Here is a 23,985-nt window from a genome sequence, read left to right as displayed (position 1 = left end):
TTACCCATTTAGCCCATCCCCCCTTCCATAACCCCTCCAGCAACCCTCTGTTTGTTCTCTGTATTTAAGAGTCTCTTATGTTTTGTTCCCCTCCCTGTTTTTTTATATTATTTTTGCTTCCCTTCCCTTATGTTCATTTGTTTTGTATCTTAAAGTCCTCATATGAGTGAAGTCATGTGATATTTGTCTTTCTCTGACTAATTTTGCTTAGCATAACAGCCTCTAGTTCCATCTACATAGTGGCAAATGGCAAGATTTCATCATTTTCGATTGCCAAGTAATACTCCATTGTATATATATACACCACATCATCTTTATCCATTCGTCTATCGATGGACATTTAGGCTCTTTCCATAGTTTGGCTGTTGATAGTGTTGCTATAAACATTGGGGTGCATGTACCCCTTTGAAACAGCATCCCTGTATCCCTTGGATAAATACCTAGTAGTGCAATTGCTGAGTTGTAGAGTAGGTCTATTTTTAGTTTTTCGAGGAACCTCCATACTGTTTTCCAGAGTGGCTGCACCAGCTTGCATTCCCACCAACAATGCAAAAGAGATCCTGTTTCTCTGCATCCTTGCCAACATCTGTTGTTGCCTGAGTTGTTAATGTTAGCCCTTCTGATAGGTGTGAGGTGGTATCTCATTGTGGTTTTGATTTGTATTTCCCAGGTGATGAGTGATGTTGAGCATTTTTCATGGCCTGAGCCAAAATCAAAAGAGTAGGATGCTCAGCTGACTGAGCCACCCAGGCACCCCCTGTTTGCAAAATAATAATAGTAATTATTAATATTTAAGTTTATTTTGAGAAACATGACCAGGGGAGGGTCATGGGATGGGGGGAGAGAATCCCAGTAGGTTCTGCACTGTGAGTGCAGAGCCTGATGTGGGGCTTGATTGAATCCATGAACCGTAAGATGATCTATGCTGAAGTCAAGAGCCAGATGTTTCACTGACTGGCCACCCAGGGGCCTTGCAAAATTATTTTTTATTTTATTTTATTTTATTATTAATAACTTTTTAGGTTTTGGCCTTTAGTCTGAAAAAGTGTTGATTGAAAGTGTACAGTAGAGGTGCCTGGGTGGCTCAGTCGGTTAAGCATCCGACTTCCGCTCAGGTTGTGATCTCACAGTCTATGAGTTTGAGCCCCACGTCAGGCTCTGTGCTGATAGCTCACAGCCTGGAGCCTGCTTCAGATTCTGTGTCTCCCTCTCTCTGACCCTCCCCCGTTGATGCTCTCTCTCTGTCTCAAAAATAAATAAACATTAAAAAAAATTTTTTTAATGAAAAAAGTGTACAATAGAGTGGGTGCAAGCGGCTGTGGGCCATGTAACTGCCAATAAAAATTATCTTTTATTTTTTTATTTTAATATTTATTTTTTAGAGACAGAGAAAGAGCATGTGTGGGGGAGGGGCAGAGAGCGAGGGAGACACAGAATCTGAAGCAGGTTCCAGGCTCTGAGCTGTCAGCACAGAGCCCATCATGGGGCTAGACATGACCTGAGCCGAAGTCAGATGCTTAACCGACTGAGCCATCCAGACCCTCCATAAAAATTATTTTTGAATCAGAGGCCCAAGCAGCCTCTCCCAAGCCATTTACATCTCAAAACAGCTCCTTCTTGAAACTGCTTATATCCCACAATATTAATAAATATTAGGGACATATAGATGAAAATACTCATTTTCTGTATCTGTTTATGAGCATATTCACAGCTTTCTTTGGTGGATGCTTAAATACTGCTTTTCTCTACAGACACTTAAAAAAACATATTTCTGATATATGTCTGTGTGTGAAGGTTGAGGCTGCCCACATTCTTGCTTATTGGGTTTAGAAGTCTTGGGGCTCCTGGGTGGCTTAGTCAGTTGAGCATCCGACTTCAGCTCGGGTCATGATCTCGTAGCTCATGAGTTCAAGCCCTGCGTCAAGCTCTGTGCTGACAGCTTGGAGCGTGGAGCCTGCTTTGGATTCTGTGTCTCCTTCTCTGCTCCTAACCCAGTCATATTCTGTCTCCATCTCTCTCAAAAATAAATAAACATTAAAAAAATTTTTAAAGAAGTCTCACTGTATTGTGGTTTATGTACATTTTGATGACCGTAAAAGCATGTTCGCCAATGAAATGTCTTCTGCGTATGTAAAATGTTTTGATGATCCATGTACTTTATAATTTCAAATCTTCACTAATTAGAATATCAACCAGAATACTTCATCCCCACCTTGTGCTGGAAAACCGAAACTTTTTTTTTAATGTTTCTATTTATTTTTGAGAGTGTGCACACACAAGTGAGGCAGGGGCAGAGAGAGAGGGAGGCATTGGGCTCTGCACTGACAGCAGAGAGCCCAATGTGGCGCTCAAACTCAAGAACTGTTGATGATGATGTGAGCTGAAGTCGGATGCTTTAGCAACTGACCAACCCAGGTGCCCCCAAAAAACAGAAAATTTTAAGTAAAACTTTAAAGAAGGTATGACAAAAATTTTTTTAGTTTATTTATTTTGAGAGAGTGAGTGGGTGAAGGGCAAGGAGAGAGAGGGAGGGAGGGAGAATCCCAAGCAGCCTTTGCACTGTCAGTGCAGAGCCTGACTTGGGACTCATACTCACCAGCCATGAGATCATGATCTGAGCCAAAATCAAGAGTCAAATGCTTAATTGACTGAGCCATGCAGGTGTTCCCAAATTAAAAAAAAAAGATTTTTAAAGTAATCTCTACACCCAACATGGGGCTTGAATTGGCAGTCTTAGGATCAGAGTCACACACTCTTCCAACCAAGCCAGCCTGGTGCCCCAGAAATTATGAATTTTATACCTGTTTGCAATAGAATGTTCAGAAACCATAGAGAAATGTCATGAATTATTTCAAGTTCTACCACCTAGAGGATCCACTTTGGTTAAAACATTTTAAAATTTTACTAAAATTTAATTAAAAAACTATTTATTTATTTATACAATATTTATTTTTGAGAGAGAGCATGAACTGGAGAGGGGCAGAGAGAAAGGGGGACAGAGGATCCAAAGTGGGCTCTGTGCTGACAGCAATGAGCCTGATGTGGGGCTTGAACTCACGAACCATGAGATCATGCATGACCTGAGCTGAAGTCGGATGTTCAACCGAGTGAGCCACTCAGGTGCTCGTAATTTTATTTTTTAGTTAGTTTTTTTAAATGCTTTTTTAAAAAAAATTATTTTTGAGAGACAGAGCGTGAGCAGGGGAGGGGCAGAGAGAGAGAGAGACAGAGAGAGAGAATCTGAAGCAGTCTCCAGGCTCCTGTCAGCACAGAGCCCAATGCAGGGCTTGAACTTGTGAACCATGAGATCATGACCTGAGCTGAAGTTGGGTGCTTAACCGACAGAGCCACCCAGGCACCCCTTAGTTTTTTTAAGTAGACTTCATGCCCAGTGTGTAGCCCAGCATGGGGCTTGAACTCACAATCCTGAGACAAGACCTGAGCTGACATCAAGATTCGGATGCTTAACTGACTGAGCCACCCAGGCACCTCTAAATTTTATTAATTTTTAAGAAGATTTTATTTTTGAGTAATCTCTACACCCAACACGGGGCTCAAACTTGCAACCTCGGCCAAGATCAAGAGTTGTATGCTGTACGGAATGAGCCAGCCAGGTGCCCCTTACATAATCCATTTTATCCTGTATAGTCCCTGGTAGTTAGATTACTTTTTTATTCCTATAGTCTTGCCTATTTTTTATTCCTTTTTTTGTTTTTTAAAGAAGCAGTCTCTATTTTATTTATTTTTAATGTTTATTTATTTTTGAGAGAGAGTGCAAACAAGGGAGGGGCAGAGAAAGAAGGACACAGAGGATCTGAAGCAGGCTCTGAACTGTCAGCGCAGAGCCCAATGCAGGGCTCAAACTCACAAACTGTGAGATCATGACCTGAGTTGAAGTCAGATGCTTAACAGACTGAGCCACCCAGGAGCCCTATTTTTTTTTATTTTTATAGTTCATTGTAAGTAGAATCATATGTTACCTTTTGATCCTGGCTTCTTTCATGTACCATGATGCATTTGAGATTTGTCTGTGTGGTTGTGGTGTATCAGATACTGTGTATAAGTCACCCTTTTTTTTTTTTAAAAGCACATGTGCTCCTGAAGTGAGCACCATGCATTTTTTTTTAATTAAAAAAATTTTTTTTTAATTTTAGAGAGACCAGGGGAGAGGGGCAGGAAGAGAGAGAATCTTAAGCAGTCTCCATAATCAGTGCAGAGCCCGATACAGGTCTCAATCCCACAACCCTGGGATCATGACCTGAGCCGAAATCAAGAGTCTGATGCTCGATCCACTGAGCCACCCAGGTGCCCCACAGTTCATCCACTTAAAGTATACAGTCTGGGGGCGCCTGGGTGGCTCAGTTGCTTAAGCTTCTGAATTCTGGCTCAGGTCATGTTCTCATGGTTTAGGAAGTTCAAGCCACTCATTGGGCTCTCTGCAGAGCACGCTTCAGATCCTGTCCTCTCTCTCTGCCCCTCGTCCCCTTGTATGTGCTCGCTCTCTCTCTCTCTCTCTCTCTCTCAAAAACAAAAACCCTCCTATTAAAAAAAAAAGTGTACAATCCAGTCACCACCACAGTCAGTCTTAGAACATTTTCATCACTCCAAAAAGAAACCCTGTACCCCTGAGCCATTATCTTCCCATTTCCCTGAATTTTTATATATGATACAAAGTATGGATAAAGGTTTATTTTTTTGCGTGTGAATGTCTGGCACCATTTGTTGAGAAGACGATCCTTTCCCCTTTAAGCTTTTGTGCCTTTGTTGAAAATCAACTGGCTATATGTGTATGGCTGTATTTCTGGACTCTTTTTTTGGGATGTATGATATCCTTATGCCATTTCCACAATCTTAATTACTGTAGCTTAATAGTAAGCTTTGAAGTTAGGTGATAAGTTCTCCAACTTTTTCTTTTTGAGAATCATTTTGGGTATTCTATTTTCTTTGCCTTTCCGTGTAAATTTTAAAATCCCCTTGTCAATTTCAAAGTAAACAAATACAATAAATCCTGTGCAGATTTTAATTCTATTTTGAATAATTTTCACAAGACAGGTGTAATACACTTGGTTTTTTTTTTTTTTTTTTTACTTTCAGTGAAAATGGATTATTTTCAGTATGATGCTTTTCAGTGTATTGTAATGCAGGTTAATAGACAAAAGACCATAAATTCGTATAGCTAACCTTAATTTTTTTCCTGCTTACGTTTTAGGCAAGTTAAAGGTATAAACATCATGTCAAGGGCAATAAACTTTTAGGTTGAAGAGCTCAGATTATTTGTGTAAGACAGGACTTAATACCTACTTATATAGGGGTTGAAAATGCAAAGGTAATATTAAGCTAGATGTGTGGTTTTGATATTTTTCTTTTATTTAGAAAAATTTTATACTAATTAAACTGTACAGAAGATTGTATGTAATTCATTCCCTGCTTAAGAAATTACTGTTAGAGTTAGTTGCCAGCAAAAGGTCTATATTTGCATAACTGAAAAATGCTTTTTTTAATCTATTACTGACATATTTGTAGTTTGTATCAAGAAGGTATATGCTTTGTAATTTTTTCCTTTTGGTAGTCCACATATCAATTGGTCAAAGGTTAGTATGCTTTTCTTCTCATATATTTAGTATATTCAGAACATGCAGTTTTATAGTTAACTTTTCTGTAGAAAACTAGTATCTCTTCCTTTCTGCTTTCTTTTTTGAGACTTTGGGGCTGAGAAATTTGAGGACTGTATCAGTCCTGGAACCTTTTAGTCTTCTGGTTTCTTTTTTGTAGTCTCAGTATTCTTTTCTTTTCTTTTTTCTTTTTTCTTTTCATGTTTGTTTATTTTGAGAGAGAGAGAGAGCACGTGCGTGAGTGGGGAAGGGATAGAGAGAGGGAGAGAATCCCATGCAAATCTCTGTCACAAAATTGTGAGATCATGACCTGAGCTGAAATCAAAGAATCGGATCCTTAACCCTGAGCCACCCAGATGCCCCTATAGTCTCAATATTCCTATAATTTGTTTATATCCCTCAGAGTATCATGTGCCTAAAAATATTTCTTTGCTTTTCAGGTTCTAAATGGCTTCTAAGAAGTTGGGTGCAGATTTTCATGGTAAGTGGACTGTTAGATATAATGGTTTAAGTTATGATTTGATTAGAGGATTTGAAATCACTTAGCATTGTGTAAGCAAGTGCCGCTTTTTATTTATTTAAATGGGCAGCTTGAGAAAAAGTTGTACAACAGGGTCGCATATACATTCCAATGGATTTCAGGTAATTTAGTATTTAAGTATTTAAGTAGGTAGTTAAACTTTAGAGTCTCGCTGGTTATTGTACTTAAAATTACCAGGGATGGATAGGGAGCCTATCTATTTTTATTGTTCTTCAGCAGTATTTTGAAGTAGTTACCATTCCCTTTCTTATCCCGTGGTCATAGTTCTTTGCCATCTCAAATGTGAAAAATTCTAAATCTTTAGTTAATACTTAATAATGGTTTGGTTTAGTGTCCATCCCCTCATCCTTCCTGCCCCACAATAATAGTAAGTAATTACTACAAATAAACCATGATCAGCGGATCAGTAATTACAGGAATGTCAGTAGTAGTAATTACAGTTTTGCATTTGAAACTAATCGTTTATCATCTGGGACACCTGGGTGCCTCAGTCAGTTACACATCTGACTTGGGCTCAGATCATGATCTCACGGCTCTTGAGTTTGAGCCCTGTGTCTGGAGCCTGCTTTGGATTCTGTCTCACTCCCTCTCTGCCCCTTCCCTGCTTGTGTGCACGCTCGCTCGCTCGGTCTCTTAAAAATAAATCAACATTAAAAAAAATTTTAAAATATGGGGGTGCCTGGGTGACTCAGTCAGTTGGGCGTCTGACTTCTGCGCAGCTCATGATCTCGCAGTTCGTGGGTTCGCGCCCCACGTCAGGCTTTGTTCTGACAGCACGGAGTCTGGAGCCTGCTTTGAGTTCTGTGTCTCCCTCTCTCTGTGCCCCTCCGCTGTCATGCTCTGTCTCTCTCTCTCTCTCTCTCTCAAAAACAAACATTAAAAAAAATTTTTTTTAATTAAAAAGAAACTAATAGTTTATCATTAAAAAAAATTTTTTTTTTACGTTTATTTATGATTGAGAGACAGAGCATGAGCAGGGGAGGGGCAGAGAGAAAGGGAGACACAGAATCTGAAGCAGGCCCCAGGTTCTGAGCCATCAGCACAGAGCCCGACGTGTGGCTCAAACTCAAAAACCACGAGATCATGACCTGAGCTGAAGTCAGACGCTTAACCGACTGAGCCACCCAGGTGCTCCATAATAGTTTGTTATTTAAAAAAAAATTTTTTTTCTTAATGTTTATTTATTTTTGAGAGAGATACAGAATGTGAGTGGGGGAGGGTTAGAGAGAGAGGGAGACACAGAATCTGAAGAGGGCTCCAGGCTCTGAGCTGTTAGCACAGAGCTTGATGTGGGGCTAGAACCCATGAATGGTGAGATCAGACCTGAGCTGGAAGTCGGACACCCAGCCGACTGAGCCACCCAGGTGCCCCTGCCATCCTTTTCTAAGATATGACTTTCCAAAATTGAATACATTAGTAAGCTTTATTATATGCATTTGGGAGGAATAGAGATGCCTAAGAAGTTAAAATTAGACCCTCTTTTCATATAGTAGAATTAAACAACAGAAATATCCAGACAACACCGTTAATTTAAGTAGGTTTTTAAAGCTGATTTTCTATTTTTAAAATCATGTCATTGTAAGAATGGTTTGCCAGACGGCATGGCAACATGTGTTGGTATGCTCTTCTGATCTACAAATGGTTGCTTGTTAGTATCAGCTGAGTCAGGGTGCTGGAGCAGTCACTGGGGTTCTAACTTGCTAATATATTTTATACAAGTGTTTAATATTTTGAATTACTATTGTGTTTATCCTTACATGCATCACTTGTATATGTTTTGTTAAATCCTTTTGGAGTTAAGTCATTCTGACTCTGGAATTTGCATTCTGTGTAGCAGGTGGGGCATCAGATCTGCCAGGTAACCTATTTTGTATTATTTAAGGATTATTATGTGGCTCTTTCGTAGTATTTGGATGATAGTAGAGAGGCAGATCTGAAGTTGCTTCTGGATAGCTTTTTTCAAGACAAAAGAGGACAGCAAATGACAGAGGGAAGACCTAGGGGAGAAAATAGCAAAAAAGAAAAATTTTAACTTACCTTATTTCAAAAGACAAGTTATATATCTTGGCTCTTTAGGAAATCCTTTTTGACTGGAGTGAAAATAAGATGGACTCCAGATTATGTGTTTCAGCTAAACAATCCAGAGAGAAGATTCTAATTTTGAAGTTACCTGATCAGTAAAGACTTGTTTTTTAGAAAGTCCTCCATCACCTTGCATTCCTCACCAAAATTTTATTAAGCAAAATATTCGGAATAAAATTTGAGAATAGATTTTCTCTTTCTCTCTTCAGCTTCTTCTGCTTTAAACTGCTGAGTTCCTACCTGAATTTCCATTGCTTTCGTTGAGTTTTTAGAGTAAAGAGTCTTATTTTTAGATATCATATAGTTTAAGGAATAGAAATTAAAGGAAATAGGCAAAAAAAAAAAAAAATGGGAGTAGGCAGTCTTGTAGGTAGCTGAGTGTGGGAAATCAAGTTCAGCTTGGCCTTACAAATCAGAAAGCCAGGAAACTGAGGTATCTGCTCCCATCTCTCAGAAGGCTACATAGCCTTTCCTTACTGCTTTTCTCTGCGGGTGTGCTCCATTTTTGTTCTTCTGTTAATAGACTTGCTTTCTTGGCCTACTTGCCTACTTGTATAGAGTGCATAGGGCCAAAAATGCACCCCCTCCCCCCATATGGTGTTGCTTGGTACTTGATCTTTCAGTTTAAGCAGCTAGCATCATATAGCTGAAGTTTTTCTGTCTTTTGGCCAAGGGAGAATCTGATTGGCACAGCCTAGCTTATAGGCCTGTGGATTGATTCTCCCTAAGTTAGGTATTATCTGCCTGGCCCATTGGGGTTAGTGGGTATATGTGTGTGTGTAATTCTTCCAGGGGCATTTTGGGGTGTGGACAGGAGGTAGCATCTGCTCTTGTGACTGGATATTAAATAGTTTTTTTTTTCTTTTCAAATATTTGAGTTGACTAGATTTTTTTGCTATGCTGTCTTATGACTGGTATTTAACTTACCTTCAAGTTTGTTTTTTTCAACTGAGATTGAACTTCTTCCACTGTCATTAATAATTACATATCCCTAAATAACAGAATAAGAGATATAAACAATTCTCAAAGACTTTTAAAGCTATTGTTCTTATAGGGGTGCCTGGGTGGCTCAGTTGGTTAAGTGCCTGATTTTAGCTCAGGTCATGATCTTGCAATTTGGGAGCTCGAGCCCCACATCACGCTCTCTGCTGTCAGTGCACACAGCCTGCTTCAGATCCTCTGTCTTCCTCTCTCTCTCTGCCCCTCCCCTGCTTGCACACTTTCTCTCAAAAATAAATAAACATTAGGGGTGCCTGGGTGGCTCAGTCGGTTAAGCGTCTGACTTTGGCTCAGGTCATGATCTCAGAGTTCATGGGTTCAAACCCCACATCGGGCTCTGTACTGACAGCTCAGAGCCTGGAGTCTGCTTCAGTTTCTGTGCCTTCCTCTCTCCTCTGCCCCTCCCCCTCTTGAGCTCTGTCTCTCAAAAATAAATAAACGTTAAAAAAAATTAAAAATTTTGTTCTTAGAATATGTAAATTGCAAACCCTTGGGTCAGTGTAAATCAGGCCTTTCCTGGAGCCTGGTGCTTTACAATATTAATCCCCTTTAGTTTTTAACTCATTTTCCACTTGTTTCATCCAAGAAAAAACTTATTTTCCAGAAACGACTTTTAAAGGGCTTTTAAAAATGTTTCAACAAACAAAAATTATTCTTTTACTACCTGGGAAAATGCCCTGAGATTCTAATTTAGAAAAAAAGAAGTCTGTATAATAAGATATAACTTAATGAAACTAAACTCTCTCCTTTGAAATGCCAGGGTATCCTATTTATGACCATTTACTTAGCTAACTTTTTTTTTTAAAGATTTTATTTTTAAACTCTTTCTGCACCCAATATGGGGCTCAAACTCATAACCTAGAGATCAAGAGTCACAGTGCTCAACTGACTAAGCCAGCTAGGTGCCCTTAGCTAATTTATTTTTCTTTTTTTAAATTAAAAAAATTTTTTTTTACAATCTTTATTTTTGAGAGAGAGAGAGCATGTGTAAGCTGGGGAGGGGCAGAGAGAGAGGGAGACAGAGGATCTGAAGTGGGCTGTGAGCCCGATTTGGGGCTCGAACTCCTGAACTGTGAGATCATGACCTGAGCTGGTCAGAAGCTTAACCGACTGAGCCACCCAGGTGCCCCTAGTTAGCTAATTTTTAAGGGAGGTTCATTTTGCCCTTGGTTTAATTTCTACCAGCATATTGACATCCTTTTCTTGCTGAGGTATAGAGAAAGGTATTTTATTTTAAATTGTTTCAAAAGTTGGGGCGCCTGGGTGGCTCAGTCAGTTAAGTGTCCTACTTTGCTCAGGTCATGATCTCACGGTTCGTGAGTTTGAGCCCCATGTCGGGCTCTGTGCTGACAGCTCAGAGCCTGGAACCTGCTTCAGATTCTGTGTCTCTCTCTCTCTCTCTGCCCCTCCTCTGCTTGGGCTCTCTCTCTCAAAAATAAATAAACATTAAAAAAAAAAGATTTAAATTGTTTCAAAAGTTGATCAGCTATGCTTTACAGTGTAGAGAAATTGGCCATCATTTAATCATTGCTGCTCCCCACCTTCTTTCAAGATTTTCTCTTTGTTTTTAACAATCTGACCATGATGTGCCTTGGTGTGATTTTCTGTGTATTTATCCTACTTGAAGTTAGCTAAACTTTTTGGATCTGTGGGTGGATGTTTTTTATCACTTTGGGAAATTTTGCAAGCCATTATCTCTTTTAAATTTTTCTGCCCCATTGTTTCTCTCTTACCTTTGAAACTCTAATCATACACATATTAGGCTGTTTGATAGTCCTAAAGCTTTCTTAAGGCTTTGTTCCATTTTTTTCTTTTTTCTTTTCCTTTGTGTTTCAATTTGGTTAATTTCTTTTGACCTAACCTCAGGTTCTCTGATTGTTTTCTCTGCTAAGTATTGTCTTCTGATTATCACTGTAGCCTGGTTATGAACTGTCAAAGATTTTCTTTTCTGATACAGCATTTTTCATTTCTAGCATTATTGTTTTGTCTCTTTATATTTCTGCCTTTTATTGAAATTCCTCATTTGCTAACACATGTTCACCACCTTTCTGATACTTTCAATATATTGGCCATCACTCAGTTTGGGTCTGATGACTGGTTCCTCTCTTAATGATGGGTTACATTTTTTGCTTCTTTGTGTGTCTTGTTTTTGATTGAATGCCAGACACTCTGCGTTTAAAAGCTGATTTTGTAGGTTGGCTGTTGTTGTTAGGGTGTGAGTAACATTTATTTTGACTTCATATCCTATAGCAGATATCTATATAATTTTAATGTGTGTCTGTATACGAGTGTGTCTATTTATCTGTCCATGTGTCTAATTTTAAAGCCAACTTCACAGCTTTAAGGTAGTGATACCCAGTCATGGAATTGTGTTTTTCACTTAATTTTAAGTTTGGTCTTTACTGTTCTTTTTCAAAAACTTAAATTTTAATCCTCAATTTGAGTTTACAGTAAGACCTGAATTAAGCATAATCCAGTTTCTATCCTCCATTAAGAATTCATCCTACCTCCTCCCTGGAATTGTAACTTTGTTTCAGGGAAACAGGCAGGTCACAGGATCACCAGTATATCAGCAATTGAGAAAGAAAGAAAACACAATGAAGTCTTCCCAGAATTTATCCTGAGATATACTACATTTTCAGCCCAGTCTCTTCTGTGGCATAATGCAAAGCGATACAGAACCTGACTTCAGGGAACTGCCACAGCCACAGTCATCACAGATATACTTAATTTTCTTTTTCTAAACTAAATTTTAAGAAAACAGGCCCAGACATCTTAGAAAGATATTCAGAAAAAGAAAGATATTCAGTAATAAATGCTGAAAGGGGTGCCTAGGTAGCTTAAGTGTGGGACTCTGGTTTTGGCTCAGGTCATGATTTCACGGTTTATGGGTTTGATCCCCACATTGGAGTCTGTGCTGACGGTGTGGAGCCTGTTTGGGATTCTGTCTCTCCTGTCTCTTCCCCTCCCTTGCTTATGCTCTCTCTCAAAATAAATAAATAAACATAAAAAAAAGACTGAAAGTAAAAAGTATTTGGTGTAAGCTGGAAAATTATTAGTCATAGTGTTTAATTCTCTGTAGTTGAGCTTTTATTGAATCTATTTAAAAAATAAGATGTATTGAGAAATGAGACATACATATTTTGATATATTCGTTAAAGGGTTGTTTGCTTTGTTGTCATCTCTTTAAATGCCCTTTTAAAAAAGATATTTATTTATTTATAAAAAGGTTTCATTAAACAAATTTTTTTTAACGTTCATTCATTTTTGAGAGACAGAGACAGAGCGAACGTGAGCAGGGGTGGGGCAGTGAGAGAGGGAGACAGAGCATCCGAAGCAGGCTCCAGGCATGAGCTGTCAGCACAGAGCCCGATGTGGGGCTCGAACTCAGAAACTGTGAGATCATGACCTGAGCTGAAGTTGGACACTCAACCGACTGAGCCAGCCAGGTGTCTCTAAAAGATTTCATTAAAAATTTTTTTTTTTTTTAGAGAGAGCATGAGCTGGGGAGAGGAACACGGGGAGAGAGAGAGAATCCTAAGCAGCCTCCACACTCAACATGGAGCCTAGCTCGGGGCTCAATCCCATGACCCTGGGATCATGACCTGAGCTGAAACCAAGAGTTAGGCGCTCACACAACTGAGCCATCCAGGCACCCCTCAAACGATTTTATTTTTAAGTAATCTTTCCCTTGAGGTCAAGAGTTACACATTACACCGAGCCAGCCAGGTGCCCCAACAGAACTGTTCACTTAAGAAAATTTTGTTAGGGGGCGCCTGGGTGGCCTCAGTTAAGCTTCAGAATTCAGCTCAGGTCATGATCTCAAGGTTCATTGGTTCGAGCCCCACATTGGGCTCTGTGCTGACAGCTCAGAGCCTGGAGCCTGCTTTACATTCTGTCTCTCTGTGTTTCTGCCCCTACCCCAATCACGCACTGTCTCTCTCAAATAGAAGCAAAACATTAAAAAAGAATTTTTTTTGTTACTTTTCGTGTGGATGAGTTTTCTTATATATATATATCATATATGCTTGTATATTATGGATAGGATTTTTTTTCAGTGTGTGTGTTATATAATTAACCTACTTGGAATGAATTCTTTTTTTTTTTTAATGTTTATTTTTGAGAGAGAGAGTGGGGGAGGGCAAGGAAGAAAGGGGGGACAGAGGATCTGAAGAGGGCTCTGGGCTGCTGACAACAGAGAACCTGATGCAAGACTTGAACTTATGAACTGTGAGATCATGACCTGAGCCGAAGTTGGATACTTTACTGATTGAGCCACCCAGGCTCCCCTGAATGAGTAAACATTGTTAAACAAAAGACTTAATTTTGTGATTGTTAGACTGTAAATCTTTGCAGTGCTTCTTAGAAAAGGCTAGTTTCAACTTTGTTTCCAGTTAATCAGGATACTAGCTAAAGTTAAAATTTAACTTTCAGGAAAATTTGAGCACCTGTGTTCATGGAGGGCAGATAAATTTATTATTATTTATTAGAGAGAGCAAGCAGGGGAGAGATGCATAGGGGGAGAGAGAGAATCTTAAGCAGGCTCCACATTCCACACACAGTCCCACATGGGCTCGATCATGACCTAAGCTGAAGCCAGGAGTCAACTGGATGAACCACCCAGATGCCCTTCCTCCCAATTTTTAAAATTAGATACAACTTTCCTTTTAATCTCTATAATATAAAGAATTTTGTAAGTGACAGAGTTTTAGTGTTGTAACCAATACTTGGTTTTGTTGGCAAGCTATGATGATACCTGATAGTTTTTTGAGGGGTGGGGGTACCTGGTACATTTCTGTGACTAGCCTTGCCAGTTTTGGTAAATTACTTTGAATTTTAATAAATATTAATGTGAATTAGCATGGGGGTGAGAATTAAATATGAAAGAAGCATAAGACCATGTATTCTTTGTGTTTTACTTTATTGAGCATGTCTTCTGCCAGATATTACTCTGAGATTGGGAGGTATAAATTTGAAACATTTTTATCCCTTCTTAGGGGACACTCAGATTCTCACTCACAGTCTCTAGGCGGAATATAAGGAAACTTAACACAGAGTCGTACAACCTGAGGTGCTGGTATAAACTGGGTGTTCTGAGATTGAGAAGGGAGTTGTAAAGCTCATTCTTAAAGGAGTAGAAATAATCAAGTAAAAAGGGGTGGGAATGTGACAGGCATTGCCATCTGAGAAAACAGTACTTTTAAAAGTATGACCCACTAGGAAACTATTCCCCAGAAAAAATTGTTAAATTGGACACGGTTTTGAATTTAATTTGCTAGCTGAGTGGGAGATACATAAAATGTTTTAATTCTGGATAGAAGATATGTTAGAAACTCTAGCCCCCAAGGGTGGGAGCAGGGACCTTCTTCCTGATGGAGGGTTTCAGGTGTATCAGAGCAGTATTTACCTGAGGAAATGGGAATGATGACAAGATTACAGCTACATCTTGAGCTTGTTAAGTCTTGAAATCTATCAATTTTTAGAAAGGGAGAGAAGGCATCTTCATGGAAGAGGTGTAATTGTCTTATTCTGTCCATGAGCACTCAAGAAAATACACTAGTGTCTAGTGTGAGGCCCAGAAGCAATCCTTACAGCTACTAATAGTCAAAAAGCAGAATTAATTTTATCAACTGTTTTATTGTCCGTGATGGTTCTGCCAGTAAGTTATCCCCAAACCTGGTCCAGAAAAGAAACCATGTACAATTTGGAGTGTATAGCTAGTGATAGTTACATACAAGAGCTGCTCGCATTTTGTCTGACTCCATAAATCAGTGATAATGTCCTGGTCTTTCTGTATGATTCAGCTATTAGGCAGAGAACCTTTAGGGAGTTAAAGCAGTTCAGTTGTATATGACTTATGTCTCCTGATAATCCTGTTCTGATTCCCATGGTCTGGTCTGGTTTTCCTTTTTTCATAAGTGTTGTGGTTCTTGAATATTTCCACATCTGCTCCAGAATATAGTCTTAAAAAAATGTAGAGTAATTCCTTGTATTAATTAAAAATGATTCTTTCTGAAGTAGAGAAATCTAGTCAAGGAGATTCTTTTGTGGAGGTTCTATCATTAATTCAGTATTTTTGAAGTGCCTAATATGTGTATGTTTTGAGACAATATCAGTGAATAAAATAGACTTACATACTTGCCTGCAAGGAGCTTACTTACATTCCACTGGGCCAGACAGACAATAAATATAATTTAAAAATGAATAATATGTTAGAAGGTACTAAGTGCTGTAGAGGAAAAGATAGATAGTAACATGGGAGTACTGCAGTGAGGGTCATATAGGAACTTTAAATAGGATGGTCAGAGTAAGCGTCACTGAGAAAGTGACATTTGAACAAAGACTTGAAGGAGGCAAAGGAATAAGTCATGTGGATATCTAAGAGAACAGTCCAGATAAAGGGAGCAGCCACTGCAGAATTTTTGAGGTAGATTTGACTCTGTCATGGTTGAGGGACAGAGAATCACCTTGATTTAGTGTAGTTAGAGGCGACAGACAGTTGAGGGCAGAGGGATAGTGGGCTTTGGGGAGGCCTTTTAGGCTTCTGTGAGTACTTTGGCTCTTTCGCTAAGTATAATCGAAAATAAACCCTTATAAGATCAAGTAGGCTCAGGTAGGATTTCCTCCCTGCACGGAGATCTAGGGTCAGGAGAAGGTAAGCAGTCAGAGAAGCAACCCTCTAACTTCTGGTTTTAGGCTAGCATAACTTAATGTTGTATCCTAGATGTAAGAGTATAGCAAAACAAATAATAAAGTTTTTTGCTGATATTTTCTACTTTATTTTTGATTATAGGGACTTTCAGTTACCTTGATGATGTCCCATTTAAGATAGGAGACAAATTCAAAACACCAGCTAAAGTTGGTCTACCTATTGGCTTCTCCTTGCCTGATTGTTTGCAGGTTGTCAGAGAAATACAGGTAAGTGGTAATTTTTAGTTAAAGTTTAGTGCATTTAAAAATTTAAAAAGTAAGAATTTGATGTATAGTGAAATAGGAAAAAAAAACCATTCTCTTATCTCTTATTTGTATTTTGTATAGCAACTGTTACTGCTTGGCTCACATTGTCTCTCTCACACACATACTTACATATGTTTATATATCTGTTACAGACCTTCTGCAATCTGTTAGACTGTGTATTCCTGGGATTCTGTGCCTTGTCTGAAACAAATCTCCATTGTCCATCTGACTTGCTCATTCGCCTCTTTTCCTTCTCTCTTTTGATGTCCTCATTATCTTCTTGGTCATTCAAATAAGGTGATATTTTTCTCTCTGCTGTGTCTCACCTTTACCATCCAGTTCATCCTTAACCTTATTTTTTCACCTGCACTATTGCAATAGCCTCTTTAATTGGCCCCTCTTCTTGTAGCATTTTTAAAAATTTTCCATATTGTTTCTAGAATAATACTACTAAGTTAAAGTTTCAAATTGTCACATCCCTGTTAAAAAAAAACTTACACTGGTTCACCAGTCCTTATTGAATCAAGTGTAGACGTAAGGTGTAGTAAAGCACCTCGGCTCATTATCTCCTCCATGTCTCCTCCATACTAGGTTACTGCCAATTCATTGAATATACCGTGTATATTACCTATCTGTACTGTGTTTTTTCTCATGAGCTGTTACCTCCACTTCGAATATTTTCCTCTTTCTCACTGTACTGAAAGCTGTCTACCTGTTAAAATCTGCTTATTCTTCTAGACTGTGCTTAAATGCCACCTCTTCAGTAGCTTCTTAATCCTCTCATCTTTAAAGTGCAGTTATATATAAATGTACAGAATTACTTCTTGAAAGCAGCAAATAGCCTTATGTTTTGTGACTTCCTTTCTTCCTTCAGTACACATTTACTGAATGCCTGCTTTTGAGCAGTGTTCCACTAGGGCTGGGGATAGAGATAAATACCTTAATCACTGTCCTCAAGGAGCTTACAGTTTAGAGAAAGAGTCACATGGGAAAACAGAGTACACTATCCATCAAACACTTCTTCCTGTGACTTAAGATTTAAAAAAATACAGCTTTCTGGCAAAGGAGTTTTGTTTCTGGGAGATTCTCTAAGGCACCAACATGTTACTCTAAGAAATATTTATCTTCCAGTCTAAATGCAGTGAGTAATTATAATGGGAGAACTATAGTTACATTTTTTAGAATAATAGCTTTATCAGGATATTCATATACCTTGAAATTTGCCTTTTTAGGTTTGCACATAAATGGTTTTTAGTATATTCAGAGTGTATAACCGTTATTACTGTCTTAATTCCTAAGTAGTTTCATCCCCCCAAAAGAAATGCAGTGCCATTAGCAGTCATTCCCTCTCACCCTGGCCCCTCGAAACCACTAAATCTACTTTGTCTTTATGAATTTGCCTATATTGGACATGTCATATAAGTGGAATAATACAGTAGATAGTCTTTTGTGATTGACTCTTTTCCTTTAGCATAATGTTTTCAAGGTTTATCAATGTGTAATGAATGAAGTGTTGGTATGTCATTCATTTTTATGACTTTATAATGTTCTGTTGTATTGATAACACTACGTTTTGTTTTTCCATTCATTGCTTGATGGACATTTTGGTGTTTTTCACTTTTTGTTTATTATGAATAATGGTGGCATGAACGTTTGTATATAGGTTTTTGTGTGGACATATTCTTTCAAATTTCTTGGGTGTATAAGTGGAATTGCTGGGTTGTCATATGGTAACTACGTTTAACCTTTTGGGGAACCACTAGACTATTTTCCCAAGTGGCTGCACCATTTTACAATCTATCCACAGTGCGTGAGGGTTTCAGTTTATCCACATCCTTGCCAACTCTTCTAATCTGTCTTTTTGGTTATATACATCCTTGGAGTTTACAGTGGGTCTCTTATTGTGGTTTTGATGTGTATTTCCTTAATTCTAATGATATTTAATATCTTACATATTTTCAAATACTGAATTGCTATCCCTATTGTGTATGGAGAATTTATTGAGCCAGAAGAGACACAGATATCCCATATAAAGTTTTACATTGTTCTCTTTGCCTGGTGACTTTTTTAAAAAAATGCTTATTTATTTTGAGAGAGAGAGAGAACGCACGTGAGCACGACTCGGGGAGAGGCAGAGAGAGAGGGAGAGAATTCCAAGCAGGCTCTGCACTGTCAGCACCAGAGCCCGATATGGGGGCTCGAACCCATAAACTGTGAGATCATGACCTGAGCAGAAACCAAGAGTTGGACGCTTACCTGACTGAGCCACCCAGGTGCCCTACCTGGTGACTTTTTTATTGGCGATAGCAAGTATTAGTAAATACCTCTCTGTGTGCAGGATACTGTTAACAATAGTGTTAAAAAACATCTCCATTTTCTTTTAATAGTTCTCATATTATTCACTGCTTCATTGATTCATCCAGAAAAATTGTTTTGAATCCCAAATTGCTGCTATTTTAGGCATTGCTGGGAATTTTCTATTTATTTGATCAGCATAAAGCATTAATAAGTGCATGGTGCTGTGCTCACTATATTCATAGCACCCACTAATAACAAAAGAGGAGATATGAGCTCCATTCTTGTGTGGGACAGTTGAAATATTTTTGTTCTGTAATTGCACACAGTACCCTTAAACTTTGACACTCTGGGTCTCCATGGGGGATTTGGTTGTGGTATTGGTACTGGTCTCCTTCCTATTCAGAGAAGAGTCAGACCTAGGGTCCCCTAGACAGATAGATACCTTGACGCTTCCTGTAACTTTGTCATATTCGCCCATACATGACAGTACAAACTCAATTTTTCAGTTAAACATTCAGCAAAGTGATCTAGTAAAACATATATAAATAATCCATGCACCCTGGGTCTAGAAAGCTTTCACTGAATATCATATTGGTGGTGGTCACAGTAGTGGGGAATGGCTGTCAGTGTTTCGATTTAGAGCAGAATTTGGTATCACTCATTCATGAGCTGGAATTGCCATGTAATAGCTGTGTAATCTTGTACAGATTTCTTACACTTTTCAAGCTTCCGTTTCCTTATCTGTAAAATGGGGGTAATTAGCATTTAAGGTTGTTATGAGGATTAAATAAGATAATGCATTTATAATGCGTATTCTGGTTTCTGATACTCCATAAATATTTGATGCTGTTATTATTTATTTGTACACTCAAATCACAATTTTTCACTGTAATATTTCTACTGTTTTTCCTGTGTTCCAAGTATTCTGTATTTACTATGGTAATTAAAAAATGAAAGTCAATAAAGGTTTTACAAAAAAAGGAGATAAATTTCCAGTTCTTGAGAGTAAAATTTTAGGGACCCATGTTTACAGGCGGTGGGAAGTCGGTTACAGGCTGTATTTGGTGGAAGAAGCCAGGTGCAAAATTGGATTTACTCCACAGTTAGAAGCAGCAGTCTTTGCCCAGTGCTGTTTTTTCACTACCGTTAGTGGTAGAAAGGCAGTACCATGATCACAAGGTGCCTTTCTGGGGCTCAGCAGCTGGCTTAGGGATGTAAATGAACTCTTTCTTTCTTTTTCTTTTCCTTCCTTCCTTCCTTCCTTCCTTCCTTCCTTCCTTCCTTCCTTTCCTTTTTTTTTTCTTTTTTTAAGATTTAAGAGAAAAAATTTTTTTAAAGTAACCTCTATACCCAACATGGGGGTTGAGATCAAGAGTCACATGCTTCACTGACTGAGCCAGCCAGGTGCCCAGGGGTATAAACAAACTTCTTGACATGTGCATTTCCAGGCTTCTCTTGTGTTGTTTGAACTGAAAGACTTGGGGATGACCAGAGGCACTTTATTGTGTTTCTTGTACTCTAAAACTCTGGTCTGAGCATATAGGCCCCTTTCCTCTCCATCCCACCCCTCCCCCCCACCTTTTTTTTTTTCGGTTTTTTTTTTTTTTTTTTAACCTCTGAAGCCTTGAATGTGCACACAGACATTGTTTAGTTCTGAGGCTTTAGAGTCAACACCAAAAGTTTTGTTTTCTCCTGTTCAAGGTGAATTTTGTTTTATGTAATCGTATTTTTTTTCCAAGTATGCAAATGGAAATTCTTGTAAATTGAGATATACTCGAAGGTACTGTTAAGGAACCAACCATGAAGTGAATCCTTATGCAGTTTGCACTGTAAAATCCTGATATGAATATTTCTAGATTTCTTATTAAGAAGTTTTCCTGTATTTAGAGTACAATCTGTTCATTATAACTTAATAGGTAGAGGTTTAAGAACATAGAATCTGTAGTCAATTGCCTGGATTCACATCCAGGCTTTACCACTTACCAGCTTTATGACGTTGGGCAAGCTCTTGTAAAGTGAGGGTAACAATAATACCTACTTTTAGGTAGGTACTTTAAAGGGTTGTTTAAAAGATCCAGAGTTAATACATACAAAGTGCGTAGAATCTTGCCTGGTACCTGGTAGGTGCTTTTTAAATGTTAGGGACTGTTATTATTGAGCAGGATTTATCTAGGGCGTTGTGCTAGATAACAGACTCCAAGAGGGTCTAAAGCCCAGTAGCTGCCCACCAGAGGTTTGTGATATTGTTGGGGACAATGTTTAGGAAAAAATTAAAGATTAAATCTACGTGTGGTCACTTGTGCTTGGCGTCACATGATAGAGACAGATGCTATGTAAGAGTTCAGAGGAAGGAACAGGCCATCAGGAAAGCTTTAGAGGTGGCCACTGAGCTCTGCCTAGGCCACCAATGAAGAATTCTAGAAAGGAAAATGATCTGAGGGGAGAGAAGGAAGGCAGGGAGTACTTGGCAGGGTACCTTTGGCCTGGTATATAGGATTAGAGGTGGTGGGAACTCTAGTTCTTTTCTAGATGTAATCTAGGAGTGTAGTTTGATTAAACCACATAAGGAGATTAGGAAGCCTTAGTTTTCCTTACTGGGGATGGTTCCATACACCTTATATGCTGCCTAGAATGGATCTCTTTTGCTGGTGTGAGGAAGAAGTGAATTCTCTGGAGGAATTGAGTTGGAAGGGCAGTCACCTGGGTTCACACCTCCTTTCTGTGCTATATCTTTGCAGTATGACTTCTCCTTGGAAAAGAAAACTATTGAGTGGGCTGAAGATATTAAGAAAATCCAAGAAGCCCAGCGGGAAGCAGAGCGTAAGGCTGAGGAAGTAGAAACTAAAGTGAATTCTAAGAGTGGCCCAGAGGGCGACAGCAAAATGAGCTTCTCCAAGACTCACAGTACAGCCACAATGCCACCTCCTATTAACCCCATCCTTGCCAGCTTACAGCACAACAGCATCCTCACCCCGACTCGGGTCAGCAGCAGTGCCACGAAACAGAAAGTTCTCAGCCCACCCCACACAAAGGCAGATTTCAATCCTGCTGACTTTGAGTGTGAAGAAGACCCATTTGATAATCTGGAGTTAAAAACTATTGATGAGAAGGAAGAGCTGAGAAACATTCTGGTAGGAACCACTGGACCGATTATGGCTCAGTTATTGGACAATAACTTGCCCAGAGGAGGCTCTGGGTCTGTGTTACAGGATGAGGAGGTCCTGGCATCCCTGGAGCGGGCAACCCTAGATATCAAGCCTCTTCACAAACCCAATGGCTTTATAACCTTACCACAGTTGGGCAACTGTGAAAAGATGTCGCTGTCTTCCAAAGTGTCCCTCCCCCCCATTCCTGCAGTAAGCAATATCAAATCCCTATCCTTTCCCAAACTTGACTCTGATGATAGCAATCAGAAGACAGCCAAGCTGGCAAGCACTTTCCATAGCACATCCTGCCTCCGCAATGGCACCTTCCGGAATTCCCTAAAGCCTTCCACCCAAAGCAGTGCCAGTGAGCTCAATGGGCATCATACTCTTGGGCTTTCAGCTTTGAACTTAGACAGTGGCACAGAGGTGCCAACCCTGACTCCCTCAGATCTGATCTCCCAGATGCCTTCCCTCTCTGTCTTGTCTGTGTGCACAGAAGAATCATCACCTCCAAATACAGGTCCCACGGTAAGCCTTTTAAATCCCTCTTGGGGAAGAAATTCCCTCCGAATTAGAGCTCCAAAGATTTCTAAGTTCTTTTTTTTTTTTAATGTTTATTTTTGAGAGAGAAGGAGAGACAGCATGAGTGGGGGAGGGGCAGAGAGAGGGAGACACAGGGGATCAGAAGTGGGTTCTGCACTGACAGCAGAGAGCCTGATGTGAGGCTCAAACTCATCGCAAAATCACGACCTGAGCTGAAGTCAGACGTTCAACTGACTGAGCCACCCAGGAGTCCCCAAAGATTTCTAAATTCTGCCTAACAGTTGTCACCTCACATTCTTCTTTTTAAGGTTTAGGATAAGATGGGACGTGGCTGTATGGACTTTGCTTATGTATGTTCTGGTTAGTTTCCTGAGGTCAAAGGAGTGTTAGTAACCAGGAGCTAGCTTGGTTAACGTTCGCTTGTTCCTACCTGCATCTTTTTGGTCTTTCCTTCAAAAAGATAATGTATATCATGCATGAATGGTGTTTTTCTGATTACTTTGTTTCTTTCTCTGCTGCCTTTTTTTAAAAAGGCTTCTTTGTAACTTTTTATTTACTTTTTCCTACTTTATTCATTTTTTTGAAGGTTGCTTGGTACTCCTCATTGTATCTTGTCCCTGCTTTCCTCTTTCCTTCTCATTCTGCCCAGAAGGTTGGTTCTTGTGTGTACTATAATTTACCTAACTTGGTTATGGTTCTGCAGACTGCGTGATGCCTTAGTAACTAGGAGATAATTTGAATCAGAAGTCCGAGCAAAAGGTAGAAATTTGTCACTTTTAAACCTGCAGATTTTATTTTTTTATTAGAGAGAGAGAGCATGAGTTGGGGAGAGGGGCAGAGAAGGGGGGGGGGGGAGAGAGAGAGAGAGAAAATTTTAAGCAGGCTCCATACTCAGTGTGGAGCCAGACTTGGGGTTCTATCCTACAACCCTGGAATCATGACCTGAGCTGAAGTCGGGTCAGATGCTCGACTGAGCCACTCAGGCGCCCCCAAAACCTTCAGATTTAAATCCTGCAATCACCTTTTTTTGCTCACTAGTAAGAATCCCTACAAAGGGAGGGAGAGGGGAAGGTTGGAATTCAGATTAATGTTGAAAGATGGATTAATGATAAAAGTTACAACTTGTATTACACTGAAAATCTGATTTTGTCATATTCAAAAAAGTTGTAAGTCCTTTGTCATAAAGGGTAGGCTTTTGATGTGGTTTCAAGCAGCACAGAATAATACATTGCATTCTAGAATAGAAATCCTAGAAGTCCAAGAACTTTTTGCTATACCAGCTCACAGATTTTTTAAATGACAGCATATCAAGAGACTATTTATTTAGAGCCAGAAAGGAGCCTGATTATATTAGTGGGATATCTGTCAGAGACCATAATAAGCCTGGTATTAGCTGGTAGAAAGATGAGCCTTGGGATACTTTACAGTAAGTGCCTAAAGTCCCAGCAGTAGCATTCTTGGTAAATGACTGTCTCTGTGAGTGCTCCCACTGTCATAGAACTCACTTTTGTTTATAAACTTCCATAGACCTTGTCCCAGATAAACTTTTTTTTTTTAAGATTTTATTTTTTAAGTAATTCTCTGTACTCAATGTGGGGTTCAAACCAACAACTCCGAGATCAAGAGTCACATGCTCCACTGACAGCCTGTCAGGCACCCCCTGTCCCAGATAAACTTGATAGTGCATGACACTCTAGTGTTATCTCCTAGGAATGGACTTCATCCTAATTCCTCCTGGTCTGGTTTTGGGCCCTGGTCAGGAGGATACTCTTCATGATTCAATGTATGCTGTGGAGAAATTAAAAGC

The 23,985-nt window shown here is 39.3% G+C and overlaps 1 protein-coding gene across 3 annotated transcripts in view; it reads left to right on the top strand.

Annotated features, from left to right (window-relative positions):
• Positions 1–23,985, top strand: part of UBAP1 (ubiquitin associated protein 1) — a 60,286-nt gene that overhangs the window by 26,733 nt on the left and 9,568 nt on the right. For all 3 annotated transcript variants that reach the window (XM_053204995.1, XM_053204996.1, XM_053204997.1), the window contains 3 exons: positions 6,053–6,093; positions 16,028–16,152; positions 21,228–22,163. In XM_053204995.1, coding sequence (XP_053060970.1) covers positions 6,060–6,093; positions 16,028–16,152; positions 21,228–22,163 — 1,095 coding nt within the window. In that variant the 5' untranslated portion in view covers positions 6,053–6,059. The remainder of the gene's footprint in view (positions 1–6,052; positions 6,094–16,027; positions 16,153–21,227; positions 22,164–23,985) is intronic.

The sequence above is a fragment of the Acinonyx jubatus genome, chromosome D4 (genome assembly GCF_027475565.1).
Source record: "Acinonyx jubatus isolate Ajub_Pintada_27869175 chromosome D4, VMU_Ajub_asm_v1.0, whole genome shotgun sequence".
Classification (NCBI taxonomy): Eukaryota; Metazoa; Chordata; class Mammalia; order Carnivora; family Felidae; genus Acinonyx; species Acinonyx jubatus.
This window is presented reverse-complemented; position numbering and strand designations above follow the sequence as displayed.